Source organism: Sphaeramia orbicularis, chromosome 15 (genome assembly GCF_902148855.1).
Source record: "Sphaeramia orbicularis chromosome 15, fSphaOr1.1, whole genome shotgun sequence".
Taxonomy (NCBI): Eukaryota; Metazoa; Chordata; class Actinopteri; order Kurtiformes; family Apogonidae; genus Sphaeramia; species Sphaeramia orbicularis.
This window is the reverse complement of record NC_043971.1, coordinates 11,390,226-11,409,410: the sequence shown is the minus strand read 5'-3', so window position 1 is coordinate 11,409,410 and position 19,185 is coordinate 11,390,226. Positions and strand designations below refer to the sequence as shown.

Here is a 19,185-nt window from a genome sequence, read left to right as displayed (position 1 = left end):
TTTTTTTTATATATTGTTAGCTATCATCTTGTTTAACCTTTGGTAACATTTTAAGATCATTTCTGTTTTATATTATTCAAGATGAGTTTATTTGACTAATTAAGTAATTATATTTTGTTGATGAAAGGTTCATTTATTAATTAATGACAATTTAATTTATTTTTCATATCATAACATTCCTTTGTATGATAAAATTTGCAAGTTGATATTTACACAATACTAAAAATATAAATCTGCAGAAATAAAATAGAATGTGGATTAAAAAGTATTATATTTGTCTTTGCAATGTAGTGGAGTAGAAGTATAAAGTAGCATAAAATGAGAAAAGGTACACAGGTAAATCATAAGTTCCTAAACTGTGTGTAGCTAGAGGTAAAAAAAATGAAAAAATACACACAGTTCATAATCTCACTGTCAGTGTGGATAGAAAAAGTAATAAATAGCCTATAGTTTAATGTGCGCTCACTGGCCACTTTATTAGATACACATGTCTAACAGAACGTTAATGCTGACATTTAATAGCACACACACGGCAGTAACTCTATGCATTTAGTCACAGTCTCAGTGACCTGCTGAAGATAAAATCCAGTAGCAGAATATGGAACAAAGGTGATTTAAGTGACTTTGAATGTGCCTCGAGAATGAGCTTCAGTTGTCTGGCTGAAAATGTCATGTTGATGCCTCAGGTCAGACTGGTTTAAGCTCATAAAAAGACAACTGTAACTCAAATAACTACTGGTTGCATCTGGGGTATGCAGAAGAACATCTCCGAATGCACAACACATTGAACCTTAAAGCAGATGAGCTTTAGCAGCAGAATATTCACTCATCGGCCACAATATTAGGTACATCTTGAACTGCCAAGGTGTACCTAATAAAGTGGCCAGTGATTGTGTTTAGCCCACTGACAATGGTTTTATTCAAATAAAAGCAACACTGAGTCTGGATTGAGTTATTTAACCCTTTCATGCACGAATTATGAGAACCTTAATCAAGATTTTTTTCCTGAGTGTTTTTATTCCTCTTTGGGCATGAAAAAAACAATGTGATTGAAAATGTTCTTATGAAAAATAAATAAAATAAATAATCAAAAAAAAAAAAAAAAAACATTAAAAAATAGTAATAATAATAATAAAAAAATTCGTATGAACCTATTTTTCATGAAGTTGCAAAAATGTCCACTCAGCTGGACACCATGCGTTGAATTTTTGAAGCAAAGAAACATGTATTTACTGATAAATTGCATGAAAACTATAACTATTACGCTCAGGGGAGATCTACACAGTGTTACCAATTCATGTCAGAAAACATATGTGATGTGTTAAAACTTTAATAAAGATATGTGGAAAAAAAACAAAACAACAAAATCCATGAATATACAAGAGAAGAGTTGTAGAATAGTTGTCCACTGTAGTGACCAGTATGCATGAAAGGGTTAAAAGCCTTTTTTATATTTTATGATGCTTCATATTATACAGTGCAGTAGTAATTTTGTTTCCCAAATGGAGGGTTGGTACTCAAAATAGGTTGCATATCCATTTTTATTTAGTCGCCAGTTGGTAGAGGAAAATATATGATATGTGAAAAACAAAGAGGCATAAAAGTCTAAGGCACAGGTGTCAAACATGTGGTCCGGGGACCAAATCCGGCCCACCAAAGGGTCCAGTGCTGCTACTGGGATGAATATGTGAAATGCAAAAATTACACTAAGATATTACCAATCATATTTGTTCAGGTTCCACATTCAGACCAATTCAATCTCAGGTGGGTCATAATAACCTATAAATACTCACAACTCCAAAATTTTGTCTTTGTAAATGAAAATGTTTTCATGTATTTACACTAAAACAAAGTATACTAGAAGCACTCGGAGAGCGCAGACCTCCGCCAAGGCTGATCAGTGGCCCCCCCCCCGTTGGCCCCCCCACCCCCGATCACCACCAAAATTTAATCATTTCTTCCTTATCCCATTTCCAACATACCCTGAAAATTTCATCCAAATCTGTCCATAACTTTTTGAGTTATGTTGCACACTAACGGACAGACAAACAAACAAACAAACAAACAGACAAACAAACAAACAAACAGACAAACAAACAAACCCTGGCAAAAACATAACCTCCTTGGCGGAGATAAATATTGCAAAAATATCTAAATAACCTGAGCAAATATGAGCAACCTGAAATGTCTTAAGAGAAGTAAGTGCAATTTTAATAATATTCCACCTGTTATTAAATGTTTTGTGTATTTGTAGATCCACTGTGATCTGCAAGTTATAATGTATATGTGTAAATGATAAACTGAAGCATAATATTGTTAAAATAACACTTTTTTTTTAGTTTGTTCATATTATTCACGTTGTTTGAGAGGATAGTTTGTAGATGCAAACATCTTCATAATGTAATTTTACTTTTTTCACTCTAAAACACAGAGAAAAGTTTGGAGTTGACATTATTTATATATTATTATATTGGTTCGGCCCACTTCAGATCAAATTTAGCTGAATGTGGCCCCTGAACTAAAATGAGTTTGACACCCCTGGTCTAAGGAATGCAAAAATACAACAGACACAAAGATTTTCTCTTCTATTCATGAGTTCATTTTCCTACTGGAAATAGAGGCAAGTTCCCAGGAAGAGATAATTGTTGACCTCAATAAAGCCACAGGAAATGAGAAGAGTCATTAGCTGTAAAAGACATAACACGATTAAAATGATGAAACAAGACAGATGAGAACTAAAAGATGAAAACAACAGGATTCATGTATTCATTCATTTTCTGAACTGATTAACCCCCAAGAGGGTTATGAGGATGATGGAACCTTTCACAGCGACGAACAGGTAAAGGCGAAAACACAACATGAAAGAGATGATAAAATAATAATGACATAAAAGATGCAACAGGATAAAACAAATATGTATAAAATATAAAAACGACGCAAATGATGCAACAGGATGAAACGCACGAGACACATAAGATGTAAAACACTGAAATAAAAAAGACCTTCCACACAGTGTTTTGATGGTGTAAGAGCCAATGAAAAGGTAGAAATATTTTAATTTGGGATGTTTTTTTGTCAGTTTGAGTCCTGAGGAGATACCAAATTTGCCTGTTTGGGTCTTAAAGGAGTGATATTTTGCTTTTTTAAATGGAATTATGTATTTTAAAACATTTCCCTGTGGTCTACATAAACTGAAAATGCTCTGCTTGGGTCTGAATTCTTCATTAATTCAACTCCACACGTCCATCTTCAACTGTATTTCTGAGTAATGACACCAGAAAGGTCATTTTGAGCATTGGCCCTTTAAATGCAAATGAGACACTTCACACCCCACCCCCTCTAGGTTGTTAGCTGTGCTTCTCTGTCCCATTCAACCACTTGTGTTCAATAATACAACCAACAACTAAACATTTTAGGTCAGTGGTTTCCAATCTTTTTTGGCTCGTGACCCCATTTTAACATCACAAATTTCTGACGACCCCAGACATTCAAAACAGAAACTGCTTTTTTTTTTTTTTTTTGCTAAAATTAATTTGTTTTTGATCATGTAATAGTTTGCAATACTATGTTGCGAATAAATGTTAATTTTAGATGACATTTAGTCTACATAATGTATATTATTATGGACGGAGGCAGAAAAGCCAGGTGTAGATTACTGCACAAAGTGAGAATTTTGAATTTACAAGGCTGACAATTAACCCATACAGACCCAGACATCCACGGGCGACCAAAAGCATCTACTGATCTAAAATGTTTAATATCTGTTAATCCACTAATCTTATCAATACATGTCAGTAATGGGTGTAAAATACAGTTTGTCTTTTTTTCATGGTCATCAGATATGACCAGTTTGGACGTTCAGGGGTTCTGTAGTTACCATGGAAACGCTGTCATCTTCTACAACACTGATTCACTAGTAAAACCCATGGAGTTTGATCAATGACAGTGGATGGAGACACTTGGTTAATGCTCTGTTAATGATGTATTTTACTAAAAAATACACTTTTTCTTCCGTTTTCTCTGTTTTTGATATAATAACCCTCAATTTTAATATGAGCATTTATGATCAGTAAATTAAATATAGGAAAATACCTGATTTTCACTGAAAAAGTGCAAAATACTGAGGATAATATTAGAATAAATGGTGATAAATCACTTAAGAAAGGGTAGATAGAGAAAAAATATATTTGGAACTGACACAAAAGTTGCACTGGGTCTTTATTGGACTAATACTGAACAAACAATAACTCGAACTATGAATTATGAAAGAGCTGCAGCATCTGAAACCGACCACAATGAACATTTGACAGATAAACAGTAGCACAGTGCTTCAGTTTCAGCTTCAGAGTTTGTCCTGTCTTTTATGTATTGGGATTGTCTCCCTCAACTCACTACATATTTTTTTTATTATTTATTAGTAAGGGTTTTTTTGTTGTTGTTGTTTTTTAAAATCTTTTTAATTTTTTCCATTCTTTTTTTATTCTTCTTCTTTTTTTTTTTTTTAATCTTTTATCTATTTTTTATTATTATCAATTACTAGAAATTTCAGGTGACTCCATTTGAAGAGGCAATCAGCTCGAAATTTGGACACATTTTCAGTATGGACTAAAACCACTGCTGCCCAGGGGCCACACTGGACCCTTTGGTGGGCTTTTTTTGACCCACAGGTCGTGTATTTGGCACCTGTGCTCTAGACAAACAAAAATTTTTGAGGTAATATAATGTAGTTGATGGTTTCTTTCTGTAGTCTCACAAAATTTTGTCATGAATATTTTATCATGAATAGGGGTATGTATTGGCAAGAATCTGGCAATATGATACAAATCACAATACTAGGATCACAATACGATATATTACGATATGATGTATCATGATATATCATGATACTGTTAAAAAGGCAATTTTTTAATTGGTTTTGTTTCTTTTTTAAAAGATTATTTCCTGGAAGAATGGAATTATACCAGAAATATGCTCAGATACTAAACACATTTGTATTTGATCACACCAGGATCTAATGCTATGTTATAAAATTTCCCTGTGTTAAAACTTAAATTATGTTTTTCAGACATCACAGTTTAAGATCCTGCTCAAATGTTCATATTCTGTTAGTTCATAACAAAAATCATAACATTATTTTGTGCAATCCTAACAAAAGGACTAAAGTGATTTAACCCTTTCATGCATAGTGGTCACTCCAGTGGACAGTTATTCTACAGCTGTTCTCTTGTATTTTCATGGGTTTTGTTGTTTTAGTTCCATATCAGCCGACACAGTGGACACTTATGCATCATCCCATACACTGACTTTCATACCAAAACTGTACCTTTGCTGTTCTTGATAAACCTGATCTGCAGTAACATGTTTGAGTGTAAATCAATCGCTAATAAAAATTGGGAAAATGATAAAATATGAAAAAACATCAGATTAGCTGCATTAAAAATGTTTTGATTTTGTGTATCACTTTCTGATATTCAAAAATCTAACACATGGTGTCCAGCGGAGTGGACATTTTTGGAACTCCACAAAAAATTATGAAGGTAGATTTGTTTCTTTATTGCTTTAACCAAAAAAAAAAAAAAATTTTCATCAAAAAAAAAAAAAAAAAAAAAATCAGTTAAAAAAAAAATCACTTCAGTCAAGGAAAAAAAGTGTTCAAATGCAATTTTTTGGATCGTATTTTTTTTTTTTTTTTTTTCATTCAAACACTTTTTTTAGTGATTTTTTTTTAGTTAAAGCAATAAAGAAACAAATCTACCTTCATTAAAAAAAAACAGGTTTATTTAAAAAAAAAAAAAAGTCAATTGCATTGTTTTTTCATGCCTAAAGAGGAATAAAAACATTCAGGAAAAAAATCTCGACTAAGGTTCTCATAATTCATGCATGAAAGGGTTAATAAAAGAGTGTTAAATAATAATAATAATAATAAATAAAATATAAACAAAGAATAAAAACAGAAAAAGAAAAATGAACCTCCACAATATCTGCATTTGAATAAATACCTAAAAATATTGATACAGTAGTTTTTAAAATCGATACAGTATTGTGAAATAAAACATCACAATATATTGCTGAACCGATATTTTTTTACACCCCTAGTCATGAATATAACAAAATACAAATTTCGTCATGAATATAACATAGACTTATTAGGGTCCCTAAATACACAAATAAATGTACCAAAGACTAATAAAAATGTGTTTAGCAAATTACGACCCCTTTAAGTTGGACAAGTTTGAGAACCACAGCATAAAAAGAAAAGTCACACAAGACTTTTATGTTGAAAGTGGAAACAGGAAGTTGCCCAGTGTCCCTGTGAGTACCTTAACAGTTGTGAGAGTAGTGTGACAATTACTGCCCAGTGACTGTATTCTACGTAGCTCTGAGTCTCTGTCAGCACATAAAGAGCAGCCTGTGTTCACAATCCCTCAGAACAAGCTGGAGAGTTTCCACTGTTTGTTCAAAAGCAGAAAAGTCACTGTGCTTCTGCTGTCGTCGTCCTCCAGTCCAAATGAATCCAAGTGAATTTAGTCCACAGCCTCATTAGAAAATGGATGGGTGGTGCCGGATCACTGAGAGGGAAAAGGGGATTTAACACTCTGTCTATAATATGCGTAAAAGTGCACTCATGTCATGTGGTTGCTCTGCAGATAATTAAGTAAGACATCTCTGTAGCACTTTATAAATCATATACTTAAAGAATGCTTCACTAATGTGTGACTCATGATGGATTAATGAATGAATTAATGCAAGACCTATCGTGAATTCCTCCTGCTCACCATGAACTAATGATCAAGTCACTCATCATTCAGTACCATAGGTCTTATTTACACCTGAGATCCTTCCTCTGTCCATAATGCAGCAACATGTAAATCTAACAAGTGTGATTTCATATTAATAATACTCTGAATGGACCTTTGAAGAACCAGTTCATGTTAAAACAACTGTAAAGTGATGGTGCAGTGTGAAGTGATACGATACAGCTGCACTGACTCCATTATTAGATCATTTTACATTAACTCAGGAATTAAATCATTATGAGTAGTACGTTATTTAACCCAGAAAGACCCAGTACGACATTTGTGGCAGTTCCCAAATGAATTTTTCTCTATATTTGCCCTTTCTTAACTGATTTATCACTGTTTATTGTAATATTATCCTCTTTTTTTTGTTTTTGTTTTTTTGCACATCTTCAGTAAAAATCTGGTATTTTTCTATATTTAATTTACTGATCATGTAAATGTTCATAGAATCTCAGAGTAAATTCAAAGGTTATTTTATCACAGAGTCAACTGAAGAAATAGTGACTTTTTCAGTCAAATCTATCAATAACTGAACATAAACCCCAAGACTTCATCAAATGTCATTGATCCTATTCAGTGGGTTTTACTGGTGAATCAATGCTGTAGAAGATGACGGTGTTTCCATGGAGCCTCTGAACATCCAAATGGGTCATATCTGATGACCATGAAAAGATGACAAACTGTATTTTAGACCAGTTATTTACATGTAATGATAAGATTAGTGGTTTAACGGGTATTAAACAGTTTAGATCAGTAGATGCTTTTGGACGACAATGGATGTTTGGGTCGTTATGGGTTAAATATACAGATACACAGACACAGATCTACTCTATTGATCCCCAGAGGGAAATTCACTTTTTTCATCAGTGAAAGAAAAAAAAAATCACAGGATGTACATGACTTCCATATGACACTAATGTGAGTAAAACTACTTTATCCTCACATTTTAAGAGACATAAATAAATGAACTGGATTAAGTCTGTGAACTGTAATAAGGGGAAAAATTCAATTCAAAATTATATCAATAAATGTTGCAACCATACCCAGTCTTGCCTATATCTGACGAAATATAACATACTCAATGGTGTAAAAATACTAGTTTGAACTCAAACAAGCTGTAATTCAGACCATAATTAACCCATAAAGGCCCAAACAGCCACTGACAACCGAAACCATCAACTGATCTAAACTGTTTAATACATGTTAATCCATTAATCCTATCAATACATGTAAATAATTGGTGTAAAATACAGTTTGTCATCTTTTCATGGTCATCAGATATGACCCATTTGGACATTCAGAGGCTCCATAGTTACCGTGGAAACACCATCATCTTCTACAACATTGATTCATCAGTAAAACCCATGGAATAGGATCAATGACAGTGGATGGAGTCTCAAGGTTTATGTTCAGTTATTGATAGATTTGACTGAAAAAGTCACCATTTCTTCAGTTTTCACTGTTTTAATATAATAACCCTCAACTTTAATCTGAACTTTTGTGAACATTTACATGGTCTGTAAATTAAATGGATAAAAATACCTGATTTTCACTGAAAAAGTGCAAAATACAGAGGAAAATATTACAATAAATGTTAATAAATCACTTAAGAAAGGCTAAATAGAGACAAAATTGATTTGGGGACAATCACAAAAATAGCACTAAGTCTTTATGGGTTAAATAAACAGAATTGTCAACTCACAAAAATGCATACATTACTGTGCAAAAATCATGGGCAGCTTCTAGATTTGATGTTTTTCCAGGGTTGTAATGGGCATATGTCTTTATTTCTAAACAAGAAATATGCAGGAAGTATGTGCACAGTATTGAAACACACACAAACAACCAGAGCTAAACAGCCTCTGCAGGTGAAGTCCGTATTTAGAGTGACCGCCATTAGATTCAATAAATCTTCAACTCTCTTGGGTCAACTGTCTGGATGTGTTGAGTTATATTATGAAATCCTTCAGAATGTCCCAGATGCTTTCATGGTCTTTTATCCTTTTCTCTGTCCAGATGATCCCATACAACATCTACAATATACAGATTTTTTTTCTGAAATGAATTTTTTAACACTGTTTACACATTTGCTGTATATACCAGTTGCACTGAGAAATGCATATGTGTGCTCATGCATTTCAGAAAAAAAGGTATCATCTGGACAGAGTAAGGGATAAATAAATAAATAAATAAATAAATAAATAAATAAATAAAGCCTCTGGAACATTCTTAAGGTGTATAATATAACGCAAGATAATTTAAGAAAACATCCAGATACTTGAAGATTTACTGAATCCAAATGTAGATCACACAAAATACTGTTATATGTCATCTATCATTATGAAATCGTCTTAAATTTATGTATTATGTCACTTTTAAACAATATTTTACTGTGTGCCTGGTTTATTATTGCAGTTCGCTCTACTAAATGTCGACGTAGTACGTGGTGTTGACGTCGTTGCCATGGTTACCATGCTACGTAGCCGCACGTTAGCATAAGTTGTCCTGAATTTCCCCGTTAAGTGAAGCTAAATTACTCTTACAAGTTAATAGTATGCTTAATAGACTAAAGGTAAGTTCATACAGCGCTTAAAGACTTGTTTATCTGCTTGTTCTTACCAGCCAAAGTTGGATTGTTAGCGTTAGATAATTAATAATAATGATAATTATTAGCGTTAACTAGCTTATGATGGTGTTTCTTGTAGCTAACGTGTTGGTTTCGGTACTTAAACATTCAAATTAAAGACTACCTTAGCTGTTTGTAACTACTTGAACTTGTCATTTGAGGATAATGAGTGTATTTTCTTACTTTCAGCGCACAAAGACATGAAGTGAGTCATCACAATAGGTCAAACATCTGAACAGGGGTGTCAAACTCATTTTAGTTCAGGGGCCACATTCAGCCTAATATGATATAAAGTGGGCCAGACCGGTAAAATAATCTAAATAATAGGATAAGAAATTTTGAGTGAAAAAAGTAAATTCGAATTGTACTCGAACATAGCATAAACAAATATGAACAACCTGAAAATTCTTTAGTAAAATAAGTGCAATGTTTACAATATTATACCTTAGTTTATCATTTATACATGTGAATCACAACTTACAGATCACAGTGGATCTACAAATACACAAACCATTAAATAACAGGGAGAATATTATTAAAATTCCACATACTTCTCTTAAGAGATTTCAGATATTCACATTTTTTGTAAATGTAAACATTTTTGTATAATTTGACTTTTTTTTTTACACTAAAACAAAGAGACAAATTTACAGTTTTCATTATTTATAGGTTATTATGACAGTATTTTACTGGTCTTATCCACTTTATACTGAAATGACCTAAAAGGATTTTAACTTCCTTGATTATTAATATCTTAAGTGTAATTTTTGTATTTTACAAATTCATCCCAGGGGCCGGATTGAACCCTTTGACGGGCCGGATTTGGCCCCCGGGCCACATGTTTGACACCTTTGTCCTACAATGTCGTCCCAAGTGGAGGAGACGGATCCTCCGAACCACCAGCCCAGCTTTGTCTTCGGGGAACCCAAAGCCCAGACCCCCAGAGGAGAGAGTCCAGAGGAAACCGAGCCATCAGAGCTGTCCGAACACCACTGCCCAGAGACAGTGTGTCTGAGCAGAACCAGCTTGAAGAAAGTGTCAGAGCATTTTATAAGAAACAGCTCACTAAAGGTCAGCTCGGACTCCACTGTTCATTTGTCAGCTGCTGCACAAAAATGTCACTGCTTTTCCACAGCTACATTTGTAATGCATGCACCAGGACACTAGGCCAGCAACTGTACATTTTGCATATTATTTATTCCTCTGCGTTATCTATATAAAGTTCTGACTTTTTCAGTGTATTCTTCCCAGTATTTATATCTGGAAGGTAATGATATATCCAGTCTCCCATGTTTGATGTTCACTGGCCTGCCCAACCTGCTTTGGCTGGACCTCAGACATAACCACATTGAATCCCTCCCTGCAGAAATTGGCTTGCACAGGTGAGCTACTCATGCAGCTCTTTGAAAGGTATGCTGATTGATTTCATCCCCTTAGGCCACCGTGAGGCTATTGTAAGTTTTTCATCGCATGTTGGAAAAGTTTTTGAACAGAAGTGACTTTTCTTTTTTCCAGTGTTAAATTAGGGGCCAAAGACAGACCTTGACTAAAGCTGGGATGTCAGACTTCAGACACATATCTATATGTATCTGTTGCACACCAGTGTTTGGTTTTTGAGTATTATGAGTAGGGATCATTTGTTCTTTTTTTTTTTCTTTTTTCTCAATGCAGAGCTTTAAAAACTTTGCTACTAGAGGGAAATCCAATCTCAGAACTTCCTGTAGAACTTGGTAAGTTATGTTTTGTTACTTGTACCTTTTAGAGCTAACATTAGAATCAAGTAATGTCCAGTATGTACTCTGTGTCATCTGCTTATGCGAAAATCTGAACATTTTTCGCAGGAAATGTGATTACCCTGAAAGGTCTGAATCTGAGAAACTGCCCCATCAGTTTTCCCCCTCAAGATATTGTGCACCAGGGCCTCCAGTGCATTCTCCAGTACCTGAGGAGTGCCATGGCTAAGCGACCAGTTAGCGTGAGAAAGAGCCCTCCAGGTGAATCAAAGGCACCTTAACATTGAACAACAGAGCAGCAAGGTGTTCAGCATGCACGTGCTACTTAAAGGCATCCTAGCCATCTGCTCTTTTTGTCAAAGATAGGACGCGGAGCCCCAAAAATAGCTCCTTGCCCTGGTACCAGTTCACTGGTGTGACTCCTGTTCCCTTGGAAACAGCACATGCCACTCGCCTGACTGCTCCCCCCACCCCCCAGTTTCAGCTTTGTATTATTTTTAGCCTGATGAAAATGATCGATAACCTGTGAACTCCAATGAGGCTTTCTCTGTCAATACATTCTATCTGTAGGTAATCGGTTTCTGAAGCCCAAGACAGCCCTCCACAGGAAAGGCTGCTGATGCACAATGAGCCGAGCCCAACCCCTCAATCAGATGATTTATCTCCCTTCTTACAGGGTTATTAACAAAGACAGGCCTCTGCTCTTCAGGGGGAAATCTCCTTTATTGAAATGACTCAGATTATAAATTCGGCTTTAATAGGATTTGCATATACATTCATTTACATATTGCAAAGTCATCAACCTTTTTTAGCACAGATAACACAGAGTATTTAGCCCATGGCAGTAAAGGTAAATCCTAGGAAACAATTATATGTTCCTGCAATACTGTCACATAACCTGCTCTGCAGCGTGTTCAGGAGGATATATTTGAGTTGGCTGTTGAAAGTGTCAATTTAAAGCTGCAAGAAGCATACATTGCCATAATTGCAAAATACACACCGTCCTTCTGCAGATCTTTACTTTCTATCCAAATCAAAAGACTAAATCTTAAAACAGATGACCTGAAGCTGCTGTATGATGCTGTGGAAATGTGAAGCCAAAATAATCTCCTACTACTCTAAAAAAAAAAAAAAAACCTGATCAGCCAAAGTCTTGCATCACAGAGTAGAGTCGAGAGGGGCAAAAGGGGGGCAGAATTCTTGTTTCCTTTACAGATTTTGCCCACTGATACAAATAAATAAATAAAAAACTGGATGCTGAGGGTTAAAATTACATTATTTTAGGGTTAGTGTTGGGGTTGTTTTTCAGACAAGTTTATTTTCACATGAGGTCAAACAAATGTATTTTGGCCTTACACAGTTTCCATAAGTCTGACCATAACTTAGGGTTAAAGTTCCATGAAAGAAGTGGATCTTAACCCATAACGACCCAAATATACACCGCCGACCAAAACCATCTACTGATCTAAACTGTTTAAAACCTGTTGATCCACTAATACTATCAATCAATGTCAATAATTGGTGTAAAATGCAGTTTGTCATCTTTTCATGGCCATCAGATATGACCCATTTGGACGTTCAGAGGCTCTGTAGTGAACGTGGAAACACCGTCATCTTCTACAACATTGATTCACCAGTTAAACCCTTGGAGCTGGATCAATGGCAGTGGATGGAGACACTTGTTTTTTGTTCAGTCAATGATATATATGCTGAAAAAATCTGCTTTTTCTGCAGTTTTCTCTGTTGCAGATTTAATCACCATCTGCTTTAATCTGAGCTTTTATTTACATCTACATAATCAGTGAATGAAATATAGGAAAATACATGATTTATAATGAAAAACCTCAAAACAAAGAGGAAAATATTACAATAAATGATGATAAATCACTTAAGAAAGAGGTTAAATATAGAGAAAAAATCATTTGGGAACCTCCGCAAAAACACAACTGGGTTTTTGTGGGTTAAAAGGCTAAGTCAGTCACTCCTTGCTGTTCAGTGCCGATGCCGACAACAATAGTTGTTGTATTCTTTGGCTGCTACCAGTCCATCCTTCAGCTGCCATATTTGTTCTGTTTGTAGAGATGCCAGTGGTGGAGAAGCTCCAGCTGTCAGAGCTGATGGGTTCCAGTCTGGAGGAGCAAGATGATACACTGGACAAGGAGGAGCTGCAGAAGTTCAGGGAACTCAAAGACAAGTTGAGTCTCTTGGATAAGACAGAACTGGAGTCGGCAGCACAGGGTGATAGACACGCAGTACCACGCCTTCTTCTTAATACCAAAAGGTAGTCTTATAAATCTAGACCCATCTCCTCACTTTGTTAGTCCTTTGCTGATACTAGAAATAGATCTGGCACATCAGCTGTCATTCTGGAATAGGGTTAAATGTTCTTTTGGTTGCTCGGCATTTCTTTAAACTCATCACGTGTCTTAGGCAGCACTGAGCATAGGATGCAGGAGTGCCTTTGCAAAATAGTGTGAGGAGAGAAGTTGGTTTGGTTGAACAGCATACCATGGTATTCAAATGACTGAATTGCTCCAAAACCCCACATAAAAGACATTTTTTGATGTGGATGTTCTTTCACATAGCGAGGACTTCCAAAATAAAGGTAGTTGAAAGGAAAGAAAGTAACAGTCCTGGCACAGAATAGCCAAAAAAGTCATCCTTATTCAGTCAGAATGCATTCTGTAAGCAAGACAAGGCCAAAACGAAAAATATAAATTCAGAACTTAAGTGGAAAGGATGAAAATTTTCAGGACAAAGTAAGAAAATATGCTTTTGTTGTTTGAAGTCCTTGTAAAGGAAGGTCAACGATTTATTTTGAAAGGTATTACATATGGTAGAAAATAAATGCTGAAAATGTTTGAAGACTGTAAACTTGGAGTTAAACAGTTTTTCATCAGTTTTTACAGAGATTTTTTGGAAAGGTCTGAAATCTTGGCTCAATGGAACACTGACCCCTACCCTGACACTAACGTTTTAACATTTAGAACACATAAACATCAGCAGTTTCCCAGTCAACCAATAAAAAGGTTCTGTTCTGTTGTTATCCATTGACAGCCTAGGTTTTGCATGTCAGTTACGTATATTGCTAACTTCCATCTTCAATGCACGTGTCTAGCAGTTCAAAGCAGCTTATTTTTTCATAACTTCTTATCGTTGATGACTTCTTTAAATCATGCAAACTCAGCTGGGTGGTTAATAACACACATTTGTCTGTGATGTGACAACCTTGGGATGTGCTCATTATTGCTTTGCACCGATTAAAAGCAAGTCTATTCACAGTTTCAGCTGTAAGTTTCAAGTATCTACTGTGCTCAGAGAAATGAAAAGAAACACTTTCTGAATTTAATGTGTTGCCATAGCAAATATCTGTTGAGCATAAATCATTAGTCACAGGTTTGGATACAGAAGTGTTTCCTATAGAAGGTCGGAGGCAGTGAATTTATGAGATTTTTCTCAGTCGATGAGATCTTAAGGTGTTGCACATGGCGTAGTATATGGTATGGTCCCTCGGAGAGAAGATAGCAAAACACATTTTAATGACATTCTCTGCAGAGCAGACGAAGCAATAAAGTCTCCGAGGCTGGCTCTGCTGGGACTTTGTGCTCAGGGTGCAATAAAAAGAAAGCATTTTGTTTCAATTTATTTGTCAGAAAAAAGGTGACGACCAAGGCCGGCATAATTCCTCAGCTCCACTTGTTTGACACTCAGCTTTGGAGGAGGCCAGAAGAAAGAAGACAGAATGCAATGAAAGAACTCAAAGAGAAACAAGCAATCATTGTTCAGAGGAAAAAGTAAGTTGATGTTAAAACCTTCAGCTGTTGTTCCACTCAATTACAGAGGATGAATGACACAGAATAATCCAATCAGGTTAGATAACTGTGTCTAATTGGCATTTGCCCAAGTAACATCCAGGAGGAGATCAGTTTTGTGTCCACTATATAAATATAGGAGGAACAATCAATGCTTCCAGACCTTTGCAACCATTTAGTAACAAAGCCAGAGAACCATTTTCCCTGACATAGATGTATTACACTGCATTGTTTTCTGTGTCTCCCTCAGAAGCCAAGAGGCTCTTTGGAAATGGCGTACACAATCCAAGATCACACAGGAGAGGAAAATGTCAGAGCACAAGAGGAAAAAGCAACAACAAAGAAAACAAAAGGTAGATTTGGCACGCAGCAATGAATGAAATTACTAAGATTTCCAAGTTAGTTCACCATCTTTACCACAAGGCGGCACTAGAGCATCATTTCTGCTAGTGTTGGAGACTAACAAATTACCATGTGATACTGCAAACATGTAGAGAATGGATTTTAAGGTGGTAACACAGTAAGTCAGTGTTTTTTGTCCTTGAACAGATAAGACATATCATTTGTTCAGAATTGCAACAGATGCCAGACTGCGATAAAACTATCTTGTCTCTGTTGGATTTCCATGCACTCAGCTAAACAGTCTATATTGTCTGCATTCTTTATCTGTGGAAATATTAACTTGAAAATTGTAATATATACTAGCTCTCTTTGAGTAATTTAAGGATTCAAGGATTCATGGATTTTTATTGTCATACCAGCATACATTTACACATGAGATGGCATGAAATTTGGTACCCGAGGTCCCAGGTTTAGCCCAATAAGATCTGGAATATAGACAATATGTACATAAAACTAAGACTTTTTGTATTAAAAAAAATAAAGATAAAGAAAAGACCTACGTATAAAAACACCTGTGCATGTGCAAAATGCAAGGGGAGGAAGTCTGATTGGCTGCTGGCCTGTACTGCCCTTAATATTGTGAGGTATAAAGAAAAAAACACAGTTAGATGTTACGTTACAGGTATCAGGCTGTAGAGTTTGTAGTTATTCTACACTATAAGAACAAGTTCATGTCCATGTACAATAAATAAATACCTTAAACAGGAGGCAGAAGCAGAGTCGCAGCCTGGTGATGAGGACGGCAGTGAATCTCCTCAGAGGCAACTGTCCAGCTTGTCCATCAGAGAAGACGAAGAGTTCAGGTAAATGACGGCAGTATCATCTGACTCCAGGCTAAAACGACCAAACACCAACCTGAAACTAGAGCCAGAACTGCAATAAAAAACAAACAGTCAGCCATGTTTGTTCTTTTGTACAAGTACATATCTGAGGAACTCGTGCTATATGTGGTTATTTCCATTTTTGCAGCTTTGTTTGCCTACTCCTCTACCTCTCAGAGGCAAATATTGCACTATTTACTCCTCTATATTTGTCTGACAGCTTTCACTTTACAAGTTTTCATCCCCTGCCTGATAAATAGAAAACTCTCTTTTAAAACCCTCCTTTTTGGAGTTACACACAAGACAGTGACACAACAAATACAATATGATACATCACCTTATATTAAACTACTAACAGCATGCAAAATAGTTCAAATGAGCTCAACTTTATACATCTACAGCAGTAAAATGCAACATACACATTAGCTCTATTGTAAAATGAATACAGAAGCATCTTATATCATTGTAAAACACTGACAGGGACTATTTTACCACACTATGAATACTATTTTTGAAGACACCGACTTGTAATAGGACATGACGTGGATGAAAAACTGTAATTTGGAAAGTGACTAAAGCTGTCAGACAAAAGCAGTGAAGTCAAAAGGACAGCAGGGACTGTTTTACAACATAGCAACTACTTTTACTTTTTATACTTTAACCACATTCTGCTGATAACACATGTCTTAAACGACCTTTCACACCTGCATATGGTCAGAACTCAGAATAAGGTCTGATCGCTCCTGATTGACCGCACCCACCCTCTATGGTCTGAGTTCACGCTGCTTCAGTCTGCTCGCACATACGTAATACCACATAACAGGACCAATAGGCACGAGAATTACAGTCACGGAAAAAATTATTAGACCATCAAGAGTCATCAGAAACAATGGTTATGCAATCAAGTACTAACTCCTGTGTGTATCATGTGACTAAAACAGACAGAAAAGAAAACATGGAATGCCTAAAAGCACTGTTTTTGTCAGTACAATGCCATAGATATTGATATAAGAACTGAAGTGATTTTGCTTATTATCAAGAAAACATGGAAAATGGATAGATATCAGCTCCGAAATTACACTCTTATGAGCTATTTTTGTTGTTATCATTATATTTGTCCAAACAAATGTACCTTTAGTTGTACCAGGCATTAAAATGAACAAGAAACTGAAGAAAACAAGGGTGGTCTAATCATTTTTTCCACAACTATATTTCATTCCTGCTGCTATCAGGTTCCTGAATAGCAAATAGTGTGATTTGTGTTTTTGTATTGTATCTGTCATTTGTTGTTGATGTGTGTGTAACTGCTGGCTGTACAATAATTTGCCCCTAGAGGATAGAAAAGTACCTGGAGCCTTGAACCTTCACTTCAGTAAAGTTTTCAAGGCAATATTCTCACTTGTATTGGAGTAGATTCACAGTACTTTGACTGAAGGTTTTGTTAGGACTGAACCATGCAGATGTTAGTAGAAAGCTAGAGACACCTAGTGGATGAAACGAGGCTGCACACCCACCGAGGCAAATCACTTTCCTTTGTTCTTCTTGGGCAACATGGCTTTGACTAAACAGGGAAAACAAGGCCTCCACTGTCAGTTTTTCGATGAAAGAATAAGTCTAACCTCAGAAGACAACAGTAAGTGACATGACATGGCTGACATTTATATCAGCAGTTACTACACCAGTGCAGGTTTATCTAATACTCAGTTCATTTGACCTGTGGCCTGTGTGAACCTCCAGATCCACCCGTTACCTGGAGCGACGGATTCGTGCTCACGTTGAAAAGATGCAGGAGCGACGCAGGAATCCCACGGGCACAAGAGCCGAGCAGATCGCGGCAGCAGAGCAAGATGTGGAGGAGGTGAGACACATCTTTATTCCCACGACACATCTAAAGTCTGAATTCACCCATGATTGATCTGAATTTGTTTATGTGTTTTGTTTTTTTTTTGTCCTTCTCTGATTGACAGATGAGGAGGTTACAGAATCAGCTTCTGGAGAAAAGACAGAGAAGAGGTTTTGAACATTTCTCCACAATCTTCACAGCCGACCCAAGTTTCCTTGAATAATGGTTGTGATTATACATAGGGCATCTTGTTTTGTGGGATTAAATCTAAACTCTACTTCATTTCATTTTGTCTTTGTGTATTCTATTTTCATACTTGCACCTTTAAAAAGACAGCTCTATACTCTACAAAATGAAGCTTATGATGTTAACACTCAGGCATCAGATCATCAAATCATGTGAGGAGATCATGTCTGTCATATAAATAGTGAGAAATACATGAAAACTAAACATTTATTATATAGACACATGAAAATCAACCAATAGAACAGTTGATAAAGCAACCTGTACAGCTTATTGAAGATACTGTATATGTATAGAACAGTCTGTTGACCAATGAAACATACTATACAGACTCTCTTACTATGAAAAAAATCCCCATCAGATGTAATAGTTTAAGATTGAGGTGTATAAATATCTGCAAATGTGGTAAAATATCATACATCGGGCTGCTCATTAAAAATAGACTCCCTTTATAGTAGCAGAAACCACATTTTATACCAAAAAAATTCTCACATCAAGTGTCGACAAACCTTTCTCATCAGGTTTTTCTTTTAATTTGTCATCTTTACATACAAAATAAATAATACTGTGACTTGTACATTATGTGCCCAGAGGCTTTTCAGTTAGTGTTGGAAATTAGGCATAATATGTAGATTAAATCTGAATTACCAACACAAGAAAGAAAACCAGGGGCCACAAATGACTGAACTGTTCATATTTTTTACATTTGAGTCGTGTATTTTAAGATTAGTCATAAACTATTCCATTTCTATACATTTGGAATATATAATTTTAACACAAACTTAGAAAATGAATGTAGTGTGTATTTGTTAGGTGTAAATTAAACAAGAATCAGATCCATAAATAAATACATAAATCAGTGTATTTGTGTGTGTAATTCTATACATTTATGAGTAGTGTCATGA

The 19,185-nt window shown here is 35.6% G+C and overlaps 1 protein-coding gene across 1 annotated transcript; it reads left to right on the top strand.

Moving 5' to 3' along the window:
* The first annotated feature begins 10,287 nt into the window (after positions 1-10,287).
* LOC115433778 (leucine-rich repeat-containing protein 27-like) lies at positions 10,288-18,319 on the top strand. The gene is made up of 10 exons (XM_030155270.1): positions 10,288-10,497; positions 10,678-10,808; positions 11,098-11,156; positions 11,268-11,420; positions 13,239-13,440; positions 14,813-14,953; positions 15,222-15,324; positions 16,079-16,176; positions 17,932-18,052; positions 18,162-18,319. Exons 1-10 carry the CDS (start codon positions 10,288-10,290, stop codon positions 18,258-18,260), a joined length of 1,317 nt encoding a protein of 438 aa, XP_030011130.1. The 3' UTR covers positions 18,261-18,319.
* The last annotated feature ends 866 nt before the right edge of the window (positions 18,320-19,185 follow it).